This window comes from Pelodiscus sinensis, chromosome 29 (assembly GCF_049634645.1).
Source record: "Pelodiscus sinensis isolate JC-2024 chromosome 29, ASM4963464v1, whole genome shotgun sequence".
Taxonomy (NCBI): domain Eukaryota; kingdom Metazoa; phylum Chordata; order Testudines; family Trionychidae; genus Pelodiscus; species Pelodiscus sinensis.
Window position 1 is genome coordinate 1,487,822 of NC_134739.1, and position 15,953 is coordinate 1,503,774.

General features: G+C 72.0%; 1 protein-coding gene across 2 annotated transcripts in view; it reads left to right on the top strand.

Annotated features, from left to right (window-relative positions):
• The window catches only part of ITGA2B (integrin subunit alpha 2b), a 33,088-nt gene that overhangs the window by 7,733 nt on the left and 9,402 nt on the right, over window positions 1–15,953 (top strand). For both annotated transcript variants that reach the window (XM_075911239.1, XM_075911238.1), the window contains exons 7-29: window positions 473–601; window positions 1,353–1,400; window positions 1,968–2,011; window positions 2,418–2,477; window positions 3,574–3,626; window positions 4,122–4,330; window positions 4,643–4,816; window positions 6,302–6,347; window positions 6,638–6,742; window positions 7,346–7,401; window positions 7,602–7,753; window positions 8,233–8,358; window positions 8,466–8,533; window positions 8,720–8,867; window positions 9,155–9,247; window positions 9,828–9,907; window positions 10,178–10,258; window positions 10,909–11,014; window positions 12,047–12,199; window positions 12,803–12,919; window positions 13,869–13,982; window positions 14,610–14,711; window positions 15,133–15,255. In XM_075911239.1, coding sequence (XP_075767354.1) covers window positions 473–601; window positions 1,353–1,400; window positions 1,968–2,011; window positions 2,418–2,477; window positions 3,574–3,626; window positions 4,122–4,330; window positions 4,643–4,816; window positions 6,302–6,347; window positions 6,638–6,742; window positions 7,346–7,401; window positions 7,602–7,753; window positions 8,233–8,358; window positions 8,466–8,533; window positions 8,720–8,867; window positions 9,155–9,247; window positions 9,828–9,907; window positions 10,178–10,258; window positions 10,909–11,014; window positions 12,047–12,199; window positions 12,803–12,919; window positions 13,869–13,982; window positions 14,610–14,711; window positions 15,133–15,255 — 2,387 coding nt within the window. The remainder of the gene's footprint in view (window positions 1–472; window positions 602–1,352; window positions 1,401–1,967; window positions 2,012–2,417; window positions 2,478–3,573; window positions 3,627–4,121; window positions 4,331–4,642; window positions 4,817–6,301; window positions 6,348–6,637; window positions 6,743–7,345; window positions 7,402–7,601; window positions 7,754–8,232; window positions 8,359–8,465; window positions 8,534–8,719; window positions 8,868–9,154; window positions 9,248–9,827; window positions 9,908–10,177; window positions 10,259–10,908; window positions 11,015–12,046; window positions 12,200–12,802; window positions 12,920–13,868; window positions 13,983–14,609; window positions 14,712–15,132; window positions 15,256–15,953) is intronic.

The window sequence follows — 15,953 nt, forward strand, 5'->3', positions numbered from 1 at the left end:
GGTCGAAGACAAGATGGAGGGGCCCCCAGGAGCCTTTTATCCACTGGCCTGTGGGGGGGGGTCCAGTGCCCTGGGTGCCGCCCCCCACACTGGAGCGGGTCACATGAGCAGGTGGGGGCCCGGGCCCTTCGTGTATTGGGGACCCAGGGGGCATGGCCACCCCCTCAGAACCGCTCCGGAGGGGCTGCTGCCCCAGCCAGGGAACATGCCACGTGCAGGCCCACGGGCCGAGTGTCACACACGGTCGCACAAGCACGAGCCAGCAGCGCACGAGCTTTCGTGCGACGCCCCCGGGCCCCTCGGCAAACCCAGCACGGCCCTGCGCACACTTGAGCCCAGTCACGCCACGGGGGCAGCGCACGTGGGCAGCGCTGCTCACGGCTCCCGGGACCCCCAGCTGGCGCGCAGGGAGCTGTCTTGGGGAGCCCCCCGGCCCTGACGCTGGCTCACGGGGTCCTCGGTCGTTCCCCAGGGCTGATCTACTCGGTCAACCTGTCGGCCGTCGCGGCCCACGCACCTGGCAAGACCCTGCTCTGGTCGGTGGGCTCCGAGCAGCTCACGCAGGACTCCCACGACCCTGACACCTACGACTCCTACAGGGGTGAGCGCAGCCCCGCGCCTGCCCCCCGGCACGGAGCCTCCCCAGCCAGCAGGGCACCCCGAGCTGGGCAGAGAACCCAGGGCTCCATCGCCCCCTAAGTTCTGTCCCCCTCGCACCTCAGGGCCCTTCCCCTGTCCTTGGCTCGAGCAGAACCCCGTTAATTAAGGCCCCCTCCGCGGGCTCCGGCACCAGCGGCCCCCTGCGGCTGTGCGGGGGGGTTGCCAGTCGAGGCGCCTCGCTCGCCCGGGGACACCCTGCGTCCTGTTCCTTCCAGCCGATCCCGGAGCCGGGGCTGGTCTGCCCGGGCCGCTGGGCTCCGCCGCCGGCACGGGGCTGAGCCTGGCAGCTCTGTCCTCGGGAGCCGGTTGCCTGCAGAGCTGCCCGGAGCCAGGCCTCGGGCTGCCATGTCCCTGAGACCCTGGCGAATGCTCCAGCCACCTCCCCAGCCCTGGGTCCCTGCCAAGCCCCTGTCTTCAGCCGCCCCCAGCTCCGTCGCTCAGCTGCCTGGCCCGGCGGGCGCCAGCAGGAGCAGCCCCTCGAGCCGGGTCCCAACGGCCAGGGAGGCTCCATCTCCTGCAGGCGGGGGCTGGGCTTTCTGCCCTGCTCCAGCCACTAGCCCCCGCTCTCCTCCCGAGCTGGGCAGGGAACCCGGGGTCCTGGTGCCCAGCCCCTCCCCCGCGGGGCCAATGGTCCGGCCTGGGCCTGCGGCGGGGGTGGGGTGGAAGGGTTAACGCTGCCCCTCTCTCCGCAGGGTACTCGGTGGCCGTGGGGGAGTTTGACGGGGACCCCAACACGCCAGGTAGAGGCGGGGATTAGCCCCCCCGCCCAGGGCCCACACAGCACCCCGCGGGTGCCACGCCAGCCCGTGGCAACAATATGGGCCCCTCCCCCCTCCAGCGTCCCCGCCTGCCAGCCCCTCCCCCCTCCAGCATCCCTGCCTGCCAGCCCCAGCCCCTCCCCCTCCCCCTCCAGTATCCCTGCCTGCCAGCCCCAGCCCCTCCCCCCTCCAGCATCCCTGCCTGCCAGCCCCAGCCCCAGCCCCTCCCCTCCCCCCTCCAGTATCCCTGCCTGCCAGCCCCAGCCCCTCCCCCTCCCCCTCCGGTATCCCTGCCTGCCAGCCCCAGCCCCTCCCCCCTCCAGCATCCCTGCCTGCCAGCCCCAGCCCCAGCCCCTCCCCCTCCCGTATCCCTGCCTGCCAGCCCCAGCCCCTCCCCCTCCCCCTCCAGAGTCCCTGCCTGCCAGCCCCTCCCCCCTCCAGGGTCCCTGCCAGCCAGGACCAGCCCTTCCTGGACCCCCCGGCCATGGGGCGCATGGGCTGGGGGCAGTGGCTCCTGCTGACGTGGGGACTCGTGTGCTTCCTTGGCAGAGTACGTCGTGGGCGTCCCCAACAGGAGAACGACCTTGGGGGCGGTGAGTGTGGGGGCGGCGCGGGCACCTTGGGGTGAGCTGCTCCCCGCCCACGCGGGGGGCTGACAGGGGCATCCCTCCTGCGGGGTCTGGCTGGGGCCAGAGCCGCCTCCTCAGGGCACCGCAGGCTCGGATGGGGGGGCACCCAGAGACCTGTCGGTGTCCTGGGGGCACAGAAACGGGCCCCGGGAGGTCATGGCCAGGGAGACTGAGGCAGGGGCAGCGCCGGGAAGAAACAGCCAGTGGCCCCTCCGATTCGTCTGTCCACGTGCGGAATAAACATTCTGGGCCCTGAGGCGTGTGCGGACGCGCACCACCTGCCACGGCCTGGGGCTCTGGAGCACGTGACCTGCTCCCGGGCGGCCGCCCCAGCGCCCAGCAGCCGATTGACGTCCCCCCAATCGGGCAGGTCGAGATCTTCAGCGCCAGGAATTCTCTGCAGCTGCTGCAACGCATCCAGAGCACCCAGGTACCGGCCCCTGCCCCACAGCGCCCCACTGCCCCCTCCCCCTCTCCTCCGTACCTCCTCCCCCACTGCCCCATTACCCTCCCCCTCTCCTCTCCTCTCCACCCACACAGGGCCAGGGGGAGGGGCTGTGGGGCGGGAGCGAGGGGCACAGTCAGGGCCGGGGGGAGGGCTGTGGGGCGGGAGCGAGGGGCACAGTCAGGGCCGGGGGGAGGGCTGTGGGGCGGGAGCGAGGGGCACAGGCAGGGCCGGGGGGAGGGCTGTGGGGCGGGAGCGAGGGGCACAGGCAGGGCCGGGGGAGGGGCTGTGGGGCGGGATCGAGGGGCACAGGCAGGGCTGGGGGAGGGGCTGTGGGGCAGGAACGAGGGGCACAGGCAAGGCTGGGGGAGGGGCTGTGGGGCGGGAGCAAGGGGCACCGACAGGGCCGGGGGAGGGGCTGTGGGGCGGGAGCGAGGGGCACAGGCAGGGCCGGGGGAGGGGCTGTGGGGCGGGAGCGAGGGGCACAGGCAGGGCCGGGGGAGGGGCTGTGGGGCGGGAGCGAGGGGCACAGGCAGGGCCGGGGGGAGGGCTGTGGGGTGGGAGCGAGGGGCACAGGCAGGGCCGGGGGAGGGGCTGTGGGGCGGGAGCGAGGGGCACAGGCAGGGCCGGGGGGAGGGCTGTGGGGCGGGAGCGAGGGGCACAGGCAGGGCCGGGGTAGGGGCTGTGGGGCGGGAGCGAGGGGCACCAGCAGGGCCGGGGGAGGGGCTGTGGGGCGGGAGCGTGGGGCACAGGCAGGGCCGGGGGAGGGTCTTGGGGCGGGAGCGAGGGGCACAGAGGGCCGGGGGAGGGGCTGTGGGGCGGGAGCGAGGGGCACAGAGGGCCGGGGGAGGGGCTGTGGGGCGGGAGCGAGGGGCACAGAGGGCCGGGGGAGGGGCTGTGGGGTGGGAGCGTGGGGCACAGAGGGCCGGGGGAGGGGCTGTGGGGCGGGAGCGAGGGGCACAGAGGGCCGGGGGAGGGGCTGTGGGGCGGGAGCGAGGGGCACAGAGGGCCGGGGGAGGGGCTGTGGGGCGGGAGCGAGGGGCACAGGCCGGGCCCTGCGTTCAGTCTCCCCGTGTTCCAGGTGGCGTCGTACTTCGGGCACACGGTGGCCGTGGCTGACGTGGACGGCAATGGGTAAGGAGGGGGCTGGCCCTGACCCGGGTGCCCACGTCTGGCCCCAGCCATGCCCAGGACACGGGCCCCAGGTCCCTTCCCTCATTCCTCCATCCTGGGCACCAGCAGGGCCCCCTGGCAGAGCCCCCGTGGGCCAGCCCCCTGGAGCCGCCCTGCCCAGGCCCTGCCAGGCTGCAGCTGGTGACGGGGGCACAGGGGAGGGTGCTGGGTCCCTGGGCCTGTGCTCTGGGCCCCCCATCCAGGCGGCTCGGTCGCCCCTGGAGCCCCACGCTGGGTGTCTGCCGCCACCTGGTGCCGCCCGCCTGCACTGCGCCCGGCGTGGGCAGAGCCAGGCCCAGGGGTGACCCCAGCCCCCAGCCCCCAGCCCAAGGCCCGGCTCCGCCCGGGGGCAGACGGATGGATGGACAGGGCCCAGGGCGTCTCCGTGCCCAGGAGCTCTGACTAGGGCCAGCTGCACCGGCCGCCAGGTCCCCTGCCATCTGCCCCTCTGCCCAGGAAGGACGACGTCCTGGTGGGGGCGCCGCTGCACATGGAGCGCCGCGCGGACCGCAAGCTCTCCGAGGTGGGGCAGGTGCACCTCTACCTGCAGCGCCGGGGCGGCCTGGCCGACAGCCCCTGGCAGACCCTGACCGGCCCCGACGTCTACGGCCGCTTCGGCACGGCCATCGCGCCCCTGGGGGACCTGGACCAGGACGGCTACGTCGGTAACGCCCCGCGGGCGGCTCTGGGGCGGGGCACCGGGGCCCGGGGCTGGCGGGATGCCCTGGGGAGGGGCGCCCGGGCGTGATGGGCGGGGCAGCTCTGAGCCCCGCTGCAAAGCTGGGAGCCGGAGTCGCACACGGGCAGTTCAGCGTCCTGACTCTGCCCCCACCCCAGCTCTAACCAGTAGTCCCCACTCCCTCCCCCGAGCTGGGGAGGGAACTCAGGCATCCTGGCCCCCAGCTCCGAGCCCGGGTCCCTTCTGGGCGGCGTGGAAGTGACGGGTGCTGCTCAGCGGCTCTGGCCTGTCCCCTCAGACGTGGCCGTGGGGGCGCCGTTCGCCGGGAGTGGGCGCGTGTTCATCTTCAGCGGGCACAGCGAGGGGCTCCGGACGCCGGCCACGCAGGTCCTGGAGAGCCCTTTCCCCGGCCACGCCGCCTTCGGCTTCTCCGTGCGCGGCGCCACCGACATCGATGGCAACGGGTACCCAGGTACGGCCGCCCCCGCCAGGCTCAGGCCTGGAGCTGGACACTAGTGGCCTGGGCCCCTCGCGGGGGAGATGAGCAAAGGGAGGAAGGGGGCTGGGTCGTCACACTGTCGTAGCTCTGGGCCCCTCCTGTGCCGGGCACTGCCCCTGTGTCCCCTGTGGCCCCTCCTGTGCCAGGCACTCCCCCTGCCCGCTGGGCCCCCTCCTGTGCCAGGCACTGCCCCTGTGTCCCCTGTGGCCCCTCCTGTGCCAGGCACTCCCCCTGCCCGCTGGGCCCCCTCCAGTGCCAGGCACTGCCCCTGTGTCCCCTGTGGCCCCTCCTGTGCCAGGCACTGCCCCTGTGTCCCCTGTGGCCCCTCCTGTGCCAGACACTGCCCCCTGCCCGCTGGGCCCCCTCCTGTGCCGGGCACTGCCCCTGTGTCCCCTGTGGCCCCTCCTGTGCCAGACACTGCCCCCTGCCCGCTGGGCCCCCTCCTGTGCCGGGCACTGCCCCTGTGTCCCCTGTGGCCCCTCCTGTGCCAGGCACTGCCCCTGTGTCCCCTGTGGCCCCTCCTGTGCCAGGCACTGCCCCTGTGTCCCCTGTGGCCCCTCCTGTGCCAGGCACTGCCCCCTGCCCGCTGGGCCCCCTCCTGTGCCGGGCACTGCCCCCTGCCCCCTGTGGCCCCTCCTGTGCCGGGCACTGCCCCTGTGTCCCCTGTGGCCCCTCCTGTGCCAGGCACTGCCCCCTGCCCGCTGGGCCCCCTCCTGTGCCGGGCACTGCCCCCTGCCCCCTGTGTCCCCTGTGGCCCCTCCTGTGCCAGGCACTGCCCCCTGCCCCCTGTGTCCCCTGTGGCCCCTCCTGTGCCAGGCACTGCCCCTGTGTCCCCTGTGGCCCCTCCTGTGCCAGGCACTGCCCCCTGCCCGCTGGGCCCCCTCCTGTGCCGGGCACTGCCCTCTGCCCCCTGTGTCCCCTGTGGCCCCTCCTGTGCCAGGCACTGCCCCCTGACTGCTGGGCCCCCTCCTGTGCCGGGCACTGCCCCCTGCCCACTGGGCCCCCTGTGTCCCCTCCTGTGCCAGGCACTGCCCCTGTGTCCCCTGTGGCCCCTCCTGTGCCAGGCACTGCCCCCTGCCCGCTGGGCCCCCTCCTGTGCCAGGCACTGCCCCCTGCCCGCTGGGCCCCCTCCTGTGCCAGGCACTGCCCCTGTGTCCCCTGTGGCCCCTCCTGTGCCAGGCACTGCCCCCTGCCCGCTGGGCCCCCTCCTGTGCCAGGCACTGCCCCCTGCCCGCTGGGCCCCCTCCTGTGCCAGGCACTGCCCCCTGCCCGCTGGGCCCCCTCCTGTGCCGGGCACTGCCCCCTGCCCGCTGTGCCCCCTCCAGTGCCAGGCACTGCCCTGTCTTCTGAGGAAGGCGGAGCGCCCGTCCCTAGCAGGGTTGGCCCCCTGCACAGCCAGCTGGGGCACTGGCTCCCCACCCACCTGCTGGCCTGGTGATGCTCGGCTTGTGCCCCCAGATGTGCTGGTCGGGGCGTTTGGCGCTGGCAAGGTGGCTGTGTTCAGGTGAGTGCCTGGCCAGGCTGGGCCCTGCTGGGTGGGTGCAGCTGCCCCCGATCCCAGTGCTTGGGCTGCATCTCGGGTGGGGAGGAGCTGGCACAGCCCCAGCCCCTCCCCCTGTGCTCTGCCCTGCCCACGGCCGGGGTAACAGCCTGCTGCTGTCCTGCCGTGGAGCTGCTCTGAGCTGCCAGGCTTGGTGCTCCTGCGGCTGGGCCCAGCTCCCACCCCACAGGGCCCTGCCCGCCCCCTGGCCGGGGCCTGGCATTGCCCCCTGTGACCGGTGCTGGTGCCCACAGAGCCCGGCCCGTGGTGGTGCTCAGCAGCCAGCTCTCCGTGCCCGACACGCTGAACCCCGAGGAGAAGAACTGCTCCGTGCCCTGCTCCGGGGCCCCCGTCAGCTGGTGAGCGGGAGGCCCTGCACTGGGCATCGGGGAGTGCCATGTGCTGGGGGGGTCAGAGTGTGGGGGAGTCACCGGCCCCAGCACCCCCGTCCGCACCCAGAGGGGACTCTCAGGCGGCAGGTAGAAGAGAAGGTTTCTCGGGTCCCAGCCTGGGGTGGGGGGCCCAAGCCAGCCGGACTCCCCCTCCCTACCGGAGCTGAGGGCCCTACCGGCGCATCCGGAGTCCCCCCGGCCCTGCACCCCGGAGCAGCCAGAACAGGCTCCGCCAGCCGGTAGCCAGGGGGGTCACTGCTCCTCCAGACGTGACGTGGCCACAGGAGTCAGGCCCAGCCCCCTGGAGACGGGTCCCTGGGCCCCTGGATTCCAGCCCCTCCTCAGCCTGTTTCCTTCGCGGTTCCTGCCCCAGCCCCGGTGTCCGTCTCCGCCCCCTCCCTGCGTCTCCCCGGAAAGAGCCTCGTTATCGGGGGTCTGGCCAATCCCCACGTGGGATCCCAGATCGCAGGGCAGGGGGACCCAGAGCGGACAGGCCCCCCCGGCACAGGAGCTGCTGGCTCGGCCCCTGGTGTCCCTGGCAGAGCCTCACCAGCCCGCGTCCTTCCGCAGCTTCCCCATCCAGCTGTGCGTGAGCATCTCGGGGAAGCGCCTCCCGGAGAGAGTCAGTGAGTGCCAGCGCGGGGGGCGGGGGGGCATGGTCTAGGGGGACATGGCCGAGGCGGGGGGCATGGTGGGGTGTGGGGTGGCATGGCCTGGGGGGCCTGGCTGGGGGGTGGCATAGTCAGGGGGCGGGGACTTGGGGTGGTGGGTTGTGGGTGAGGGCAGGGGGGTGCCAAGGGCGCTGCAGCCTCCCCTCCCCCCACAGGGCTGGCCGCCGACCTGCAGCTGGACCGGCTGAAGGCCAAGTCGGGGCGACGGGTCTGGGAGCTGCAGACGTGCCAGACAACCTGGAGCCTGGAGCTGCAGCTGACCAGGGAGGTGCCGCGCATCTGCTCCCAGCTCAAGGCCTTGCTGCGGGTACGGGCCCCTGTGGGCCCCGGGTGGCTCCTGCCCATCTGTCTCTCAGGGCCCCACCCCTGCCCCCCATTAGGTGCCAGCCCCCGGCCACTAAGCCCCTGGGCCCTGCCTACGGCAACCCCGAGCCGAGCCCACGGAGCCAGCAGCTGACCGCAGGCCTATGAGCCTCGAGCGCCCAGCTCCGGCACCTGCCCATGGCCCTGTGAGAAGCTCCTGCCGGTGTCCCTGGCACGGGCGTTTCAGCCCCCTGGCTTCCCCAGTCCCTTTGTGACTCTCCACAGCAGCTGGGCTGGGGGACGCCCCCCAGTGTCTGTCCGCTCCGAGAGCAGCAGAACCCTGCCCCCAGCAGCCTGGCAGCCTACGGGGGAAACTGAGGCACCGATCAGGGTGACAGAGATTTCACCTTGGCCTCACGCTGTCCTGCCGGACATCCCCAGTGCAGTCCCCAGGCCTTCCTCGTCGCCCTCCTCTGCCCCCAGGACGAGGCTGATTTCAAGGACAAGCTGAGCCCCATCGTGGTGAGCCTGGCGCTGAGCTTGGCCGTCGGGCCGGGCACCGAGGAGCTGGGGCCGGTGCTCAGTGGGCAGACGGTGGTCCAGGAGCAGGTCGATGTCCCCTTCCGCCCCCCCGCCAGCCCTGCTGGGGCCCTCGCCCCGCCCCGCCCCCCTGGCCCGGCAGCGCGGCTGAAGGGCGGCTCTGTGTGTTTGCCCAGACGCGCATCGTGGTGGACTGCGGCGAGGACAACGTCTGCGTCCCGGACCTGCGGCTCGCCGCCCACACGTAAGCACCGCCCCCCGGCGCACCGTGTGCGGCCCCCTGGTGGTCAGAGCCGGCCGGGCGCCCCACGGCTGCTGTCCGCTCTCGGACGGCTCCCATTGGCCGGCGCACAGCGTGGGCTGCTGCTATTGGCCAGGCCTGGATCCCTCTGCCCAGGGCCAGGGCTCAGGCTGCTCCCTCCGTCCGCAGGCCCATGAGCCAGCTGTTCCTGGGGGCGGAGGACGTGGTGCACATCCTGGCCGAGGCCAGCAACGCCGGCGAAGGCGCCTTCGAGGCCGAGCTGCGGCTGCAGCTGCCACGTGACGCCCACTACCAGCGAGCCACCAGCAACCTGCAGGTAGGGGCAGCCCCGGGGCGCCTCTCCCCGCAGGACTTCCCTTGGGGTCCCTGGTGACGGTCACAGGCCCGCCTGCACCTCCCGCCCTGGTGCCCTGCCCTGTTTGAACCCTGGCCCCGGAGCTGCGGTGGCGCTCCCTTTGCTGGCTGCGGTGGGAGGCTGTTACCTGCTGTGACTCCGAGCGGGCTGGGAGGGGGAGCTCCCCCGCGGGCGTGTCAGAGAGCGGGGGGGTCCCGTGCCCAGCCGCTGCCCGCTGGCCTGCAGTGATCCCGCCTGTGCCGGCGTAGGGGAAGGAGAAGCTGGTCTGTAACCCCAAGAAGGAGAACGAGACGCGCGTGGTGATCTGTGAGCTGGGGAACCCCATGAAGAGCGGAGCCAAGGTAGCCCCCCCTGGGCAGCCCCTCCCCCGGGCAGCCCCTCCCCCGGGCAGCCCCTCCCCCGGAAGGAGGGCAGCCTCTCCTGCTACCCCTCAGTGACAGAGGCGCCTGAGCACGGTGGTGCCCTGAGCTCCTGCCCCAGAGCTGGGATCCCCCCAGCTCAGCCCCCCCCCACACTCCAGCACAGATCTCCCTCCCCGGGTCCCTGCGCTCTGGCAGTGCTCCTGGGTGCCTGTCACCATGGCCTCTGGGCACCGTAGTGCTGAGAAGGGGCGGCGCCCGCCCATCCCCCAACCGAGGGGGGGCGGCACCCACCCATCCCCCAACCGAGGGGGGGCGGCACCCACCCATCCCCCAGCCGAGGGGCGGCGGCGCCCGCCCATCCCCCAGCCGAGGGGCGGCGGCGCCCGCCCATCCCCCAGCCGAGGGGCGGCGGCGCCCGCCCATCCCCCAGCCGAGGGGCGGCGGCGCCCGCCCATCCCCCAGCCGAGGGGCGGCGGCGCCCGCCCATCCCCCAGCCGAGGGGCGGCGGCGGTGCCCGTGCCTGCTGGCCGGGCATACTCCAGGTCCCCTGTCCTGGCAGGTGGCGGTGGACGTGACTCTCAGCGTCAGTAACCTGGAGGAGGCCGGCGACGCCATCGAGTTCCAGCTGCAGCTGCGGAGGTGATACCCCCCATCCGGCTCCCCGAGGTGCCGGGGGGCGATGGAGGCCGGCCCAGGAAGCTCCGTTCAGCCCCTGCCCTCAGTGGCTCGGGGGCAGAGCTGGGGCTCGGGGCGGGGCGGAGCCGCCCTGTCTGGGTCTCCCGGCGCCTTCCAACGCCCCCTCAGCGCTGCCGGGCAGGTGACACAAGGGCCCCGTTCCTGGCGCTAAGCCCCCGGCTCCATCGCCCTGGCCCAGCTCCGCGCCTGACCTGCCTGTCCCTTCACCCGCAGCAAGAACAGCCAGAGCCCGCCCAGCGCCCTGCAGCGGGTGCAGATCCCCATCAAGGCTGCCGCGGAGCTGGACCTGCGAGGGTGAGGGGGCTGCGGGGAGGGGTGGAGCGGGGGAGGGGCCACGGGCATGGGGGAGGGGCACAGGGAGTGAAGGGGCCCTGGGCACGGGGGAGGGGCAGCATGTGGGTAGGGGCCATGGGCGTGGGGAGGGGCAGAGTGGGAGAAGGGTGGAGTGGGGGTGGGGCCGAGGGCGTGAAAGGGACATGGACATGGGGGAGGGGTGTAGCGGGGGAAGGGCAGTGGGGGGTGAAGGGGCCATGGGCACGGGGGAGGGGTGGAGCGGGGGAGGGGCAGTGGGGGGTGAAGGGGCCATGGGCACAGGGGAGGGGTGGAGCGGGGGAGGGGCAGTGGGGGTGAAGGGGCCATGGGCACGGGGGAGGGGTGGAGCGGGGGAGGGGCAGTGGGGGTGAAGGGGCCATGGGCACGGGGGAGGGGTGGAGCGGGGGAAGGGAGGAGCGGGGCAGGAGCAGAATGGGGGGAGGAAGCCACAGGCATGGGGGGGGCAGAGGGAGTGAAGGGGCCATGGATGCGGGGGAGGGGCAGGAGCCGGGGCTGCGGCTGGTACTCGCTCAGCACCCAGCCCTGCCCCCCAGTGCCCTCCCCCGGGGAGCCCCACGGGGCCTGGCCCAGCGCCCGGACGGGACTGGCAGCCGCTGCCTTGGCTCCCGCAGGAATTCGCTGCCGGCCACCCTGGTGCTGCCGCTGGGCGGCTGGGAGCAGGCCGAGGGCAGCCGCCGGGTGGAGGACCAGGGGCCCCGGGTGGAGCACGTGTACCAGGTACGGCCCCGCGGTCCTGCCGCCCCAGCCAGGCAATGGGGCCCCCCAATCCCTCATGCACCAGCACCCCCACACCTGGGCACCCCACACGCATACGCACTGGAACACACGCCTGCTCACGTGGTGGTGGTACCCCCCCGCTGACTAGTACCCACACGCACACGCCCTCGTTGGGCACCAGTGCTGGGCTTCCAGACCCCCCCTTGCTCCTCCCAGTAACTGCCCCAGCAGCTCATGGGTCTCACCCTGCCCGGTGCAGGGCCCGAGCCTCACTACAGCAAGCAGGCTGCTGGCCCCCGGCATGGGGCGCACACGCTGCACACGCTTACGCGCACACGCTGCACACGTGGCACACGCTTACACGCACACATGCTGCACAAGCTACACACGCTGCACACGTGCACATGCTTAAACACGCACACGCTGCACGCACACGCTTACACCCACCCACACACGCACACAGTTATACACACATGTGCACACACTTACACACACACATGCTGCACATGTGCACACTCTACACATGCTACACACACAGGTGCACATGCTGAAACCCTACACACGCACACGCTGCACATGCACATGCCACAACACGCACACACACATGCTGCACACGTGCCACACACGTGCGTATATGCTGCACATGCACACACACTGCACACACACATGCTGCACACACGCACATACTGCAACGCTACACACGCGCGCACTGCAAACACACATGCTGCACGTACAGACACTGTACACGCACACATGCTCAAACGCTGACCTACAGCTGCACGCATTCTCACCATGGGCAGACAGACCGACACATACGTGCCCGCGACACACTCCGGCTGCGCACACCCCTGGGCATGCACCGTGCAGAGCTGAGCAGTCAGGCCGATGTACAAAGGGCTGCAAAACACGGAACCAGCCCAAACCCAGCCTGCCAGAGGCCCGGAGCTGCCCCCAGCCCTGTGCCCCTCTCGGCCCAGCCCTGTGCCCCCCTGCCTGCCCAGCCCAGCCCTTCTCTCTTCTCCCTCTGCGCAGCTGCACAACCAGGGCCCGGGCACAGTGAGCCAGGCGGAGCTGCGGGTGGCGATCCCCAGCCGGCTCCAGGACGACATCCTGCTGTACCTGACGGGGCTCAGCACGGATGGGAAGATCAATTGCTCCAGCCACACGCGATTCAACCATCTGGAAGTAGGAGGGGCCGGGCAAGGCTGTGGCATGGGGCGGCTGGGGGGCGGCTCCGAGGCTGCGGGCCCTGGCGCTGCTGGCGCCGGCACGGGCAGAGACTTTGCTGCTCTTGGCCACCCCAGCTCGGCCAGACGGTCCCAGCCTGGGGGCCGAGCTGCGGGGTGTGCAGGGATCAGAGCCCAGCTGGGAGCGCTCCGCTGGGGAGGCAGCAGTTGGCCGGAGAAGCGGCTCGTGGGAAAGCAGGTGCTTTCCTGGTGGGGCACTGGGAGTCCAGGCTGGCAGCTCTGCAGCCCCGGGAGCCCTGGCCGACCCGCGAGGCAGCTGCTGACGGACACGGAGCCTTGAGCCACTCGAGGGGCCCCGCCAGGTGCAGTCGCCTGCAGGCTGCGGCGAGCCGAGCGTGGCCGGAGCCGCGGGACCGGCCGTTCCCAAGCACAGTCCCGCAGGGTCCCCAGCTGGAGGGAAATTTCCGAATGTCAAAACTCCCCCCGGCGGGTCCCCCCGGCAGCGCCAGGGCCCAGAAACCTCGGAGCTGCTTTTGCCCAGAGGCTGCTCCGTGCTCCCAGCCCCGAGTGCAGGGATGAGCCGTGGCCCCTCTTGTTGCAGCTCCAGCTGCCCACGGCCCCCCCCACACAGAACATGAGCTACCAGCTGGCCTCCAGGCGGGAGAGGCGGGAGGCGGCCGAGGCCGGCCTGGCCACTCTGCGGGAGCCCACGCTGGTGGTAAGGAGAAGGGGGTCCTTGGCCGGGGGGAGCAGGGAGCGGCTGTGACTTGGGGTGCACAGGGAGGGGGCCCCCAGGGCTGTAGGGCAGAGGGCAGTTTGGGGCCTGTGCCGGGGCGTGGCTGGGAGACCTGGCAGAGTGTGGGCGAGATGGACCCTGGTGTCGGCACCCCCAGCAGGGCAGCTCTGAGCCTGGGCCCGCATCCTCCGTCTGCCCTGCCCGCCATCTGCTCCGGAGCTGGGACCTCCCTGGGAGCAGCATGAGGATAAATGAACCCCCAGCCCCAGCCTTTGGGTCCAAATCCTGCACCTGGCTTGGAGTATGTGGGTGGGGCTGGGGTGCAGGGGGCGGGACCAGGGAAAGGGGGTGGGGCCAAGAGGGCAGGGCTGCAGTGGGCGGGGTTGGGATGCATGGGACAGGAGCAGGAAAAGGGGGGCCGTGAGGGCAGGGGTAGGAGCAGGGGGTGGAGCCAGGGAAAGGGGGCGGGACCAGGGAAAGGGAGTGGGGCCATGAGGGCAGGGCGGCAGTGGGCAGGGCTGGGTGCAGGGGGTGGAGCCAGGGAAAGGGGGTGGGGCCATGAGGGCAGGGCGGCAGTGGGCAGGGCTGGGTGCAGGGGGTGGAGCCAGGGAAAGGGGGTGGGGCCATGAGAGCAGGGCTGCAGTGGGCGGGGCGGGGTGCAGGGGGCGGAGCCAGGGAAAGGGGGTGGGGCCATGAGAGCAGGGCTGCAGTGGGCGGGGCTGGGTGCAGGGGACGGGACCAGGGAAAGGGGGTGGGGCCATGAGGGCAGGGCGGCAGTGGGCAGGGCTGGGTGCAGGGGGTGGAGCCAGGGAAAGGGGGTGGGGCCATGAGAGCAGGGCTGCAGTGGGCGGAGCCAGGGAAAGGGGGGCCGTGAGGGCAAGGCTGGATGCAAGGGGCGGGGACAGGGGCCGATTGCTGCGCCCTGTTGCAGGACTGCAGCGGCCGTGCGTGCGTGACCGTGCTGTGCCAGGTGGAGGCGCTGGCGAGGGACCAGCGGGCCATGGTGACCATCCACGCGGTCCTGTGGATGCAGAACGTCAGGAAGGTGGGGCCGGGCCGCGCTGCCTGGGGGTTGCAGCCCAGTGCCTAGTCGCTGACCCCAGGGGTTTTGTGGCCCCTGCTGCGGATCTGACCCGGCCAAGGGGAGGGTCTGTTGGAGACACGGTGGCTTTCCCAGGCCCACGCTCCATGCACGGAGCCCTGGGGCGCTGGCCGGGGCCCGGCCTCTCAGGGCTGCCAGACTCCCTGCTCTGCTCTGGAGCTGCAGGGAGGCCAGACAGCTCCTGGCTCTGCAGCAGGGTTCCTGGAGGCAGCCCCAGTTCCCGGGGCCAGCGCTGGTTGCATGACTAAGGCTTGGGAGCAGAGCCAGGAAATGGGGTTGGCATTTCCCAAATGTTCCCAGCTGGGGAAACTGAGTCATGAGCCGCGCCCAGCTGGGTTATCAGGAGCCCTGGCACCTGTCATTCGCTGCTGGGGGCGGTTTGGGTGACTGTGCGCACAGGGAGGTTGCCACTGAGCCAGGGAGAGAAGCCAGAATCCCGGCTCCCGCAGGGTCGGAGGACTGGTCAGGGCGGTGGAGCCCAGCCGTCGTCCCGCCCCCTCCTAGCCCCGGCCTGCCAGTGCGTTCAGCCAGTCCCTGCCACGACCGCTTTCCCCGGCTCTCCCCGCACAGCGGCCCCTGGACCAGTTCATCATCCAGTCGCAAGCCTGGTTCAACGTCTCCGCCCTGCCCTACCGCATCCAGCCCGACGCGCTGCCCAGCGGCCACGCCACGGTACGGCCCGAGGGGGCGCCGGAGGGGCGGGGCCCTGGCCAGTGGGAGGGGCCATCAGTGGCTCTGCTAGCCTGGCTGGTGCGGGCCCTATGCCAGGACCTGGCTCCTGGCAGTCAGACCAAAGGCGGGCCCTGAGCACCCACCCCCAGAGCTGCCCTGGGCAGTCGGGTCGCAGCCAGGTCGGGCCTGGTGCTGCCAGGGGGGAGAGCCCAGCGCATGGTGCCCTTGCAGTGCCACGGACTGGCCCCAGGGCACAAAGGCTGCAGCTCCCTAGCGCCTTGGGCCAGTGGGTGGCACCGGGGACGCCTGGTCCCACTTGGAGCAGGGTTCTGGCTCTGCAGCAGGGCTCCTGGAGGCAGCCCCGGCTCTGGCCCTGCCTCTCTGCCCCCGAGCAGGCATTGACCTGGCCGTCCCTCCCCAGGCCCACACGGAGGTGATGAGGGTGAGCCCGGATGCCAAGGCGGAGATCCCCACCCGGTGGATTGTGCTGGCCGTGCTGGCCGGGCTCCTGCTCCTGGCCCTTTTCATCTGCGCCATGTGGAAGGTGAGGCTCCCCGGCTCAGACCAGCCAGCCAGGCCGACGTGGGCACAGCAGGGGCAGGCCTGAGGCTGGGGCGGGGCAGGTTGGTAGCCGGGTTCCAGGCCAGGGAGGGTGCCAGGAGCCAGGGGCTGAGTCGGTTTCAGGAGGAGACATGGGAGAAGGCTGGGAAAGGACACGGAAGGGGGAAATAGGAACAACGACCCGTCAGCCTCAGGCCAATGGAGCGAGTCCATAAGGGATCCACCCGCAAACCCGCGGAAGGCAGTGGGGTGCTCGGTAGCTGCGGGTCAAGAACAAGTCAGAGCAGCGGTGGGGTTGCCAGGTGTCCGGTTTTCTACCGGACAGGCCGGTTTTTGCCTCTGTCCAGTAAAAAAATTCAGAAAATCTCCGACGTGCAACGTCCGGTATTTTCTGTTTTTCCGGCTGGGCGCTGGACGGAAGCCGGGCGGGGGTGGGGCAGTGGCTGGGGGGTGGGGGGGCAGTCAGCACTGGGAGCCCTCAGCTGATTGCGTGAGAAGAGGAGTGGGGCCGGGGGAGGGGGAAGGCCCGGCCCTGCCCCGGGTGCTGTTCCAGCGCGTTGCCCAGGAGAGGAGCCCGCGGGCGCTTTGTGGGCGCGTTTAGGCGCCTTCCAGGGGCTCTCGGCCAAAACCAACCGGGTGGAATTTCTGCCTCTTCCCACTGGGACACCCCAAGACCTGGCT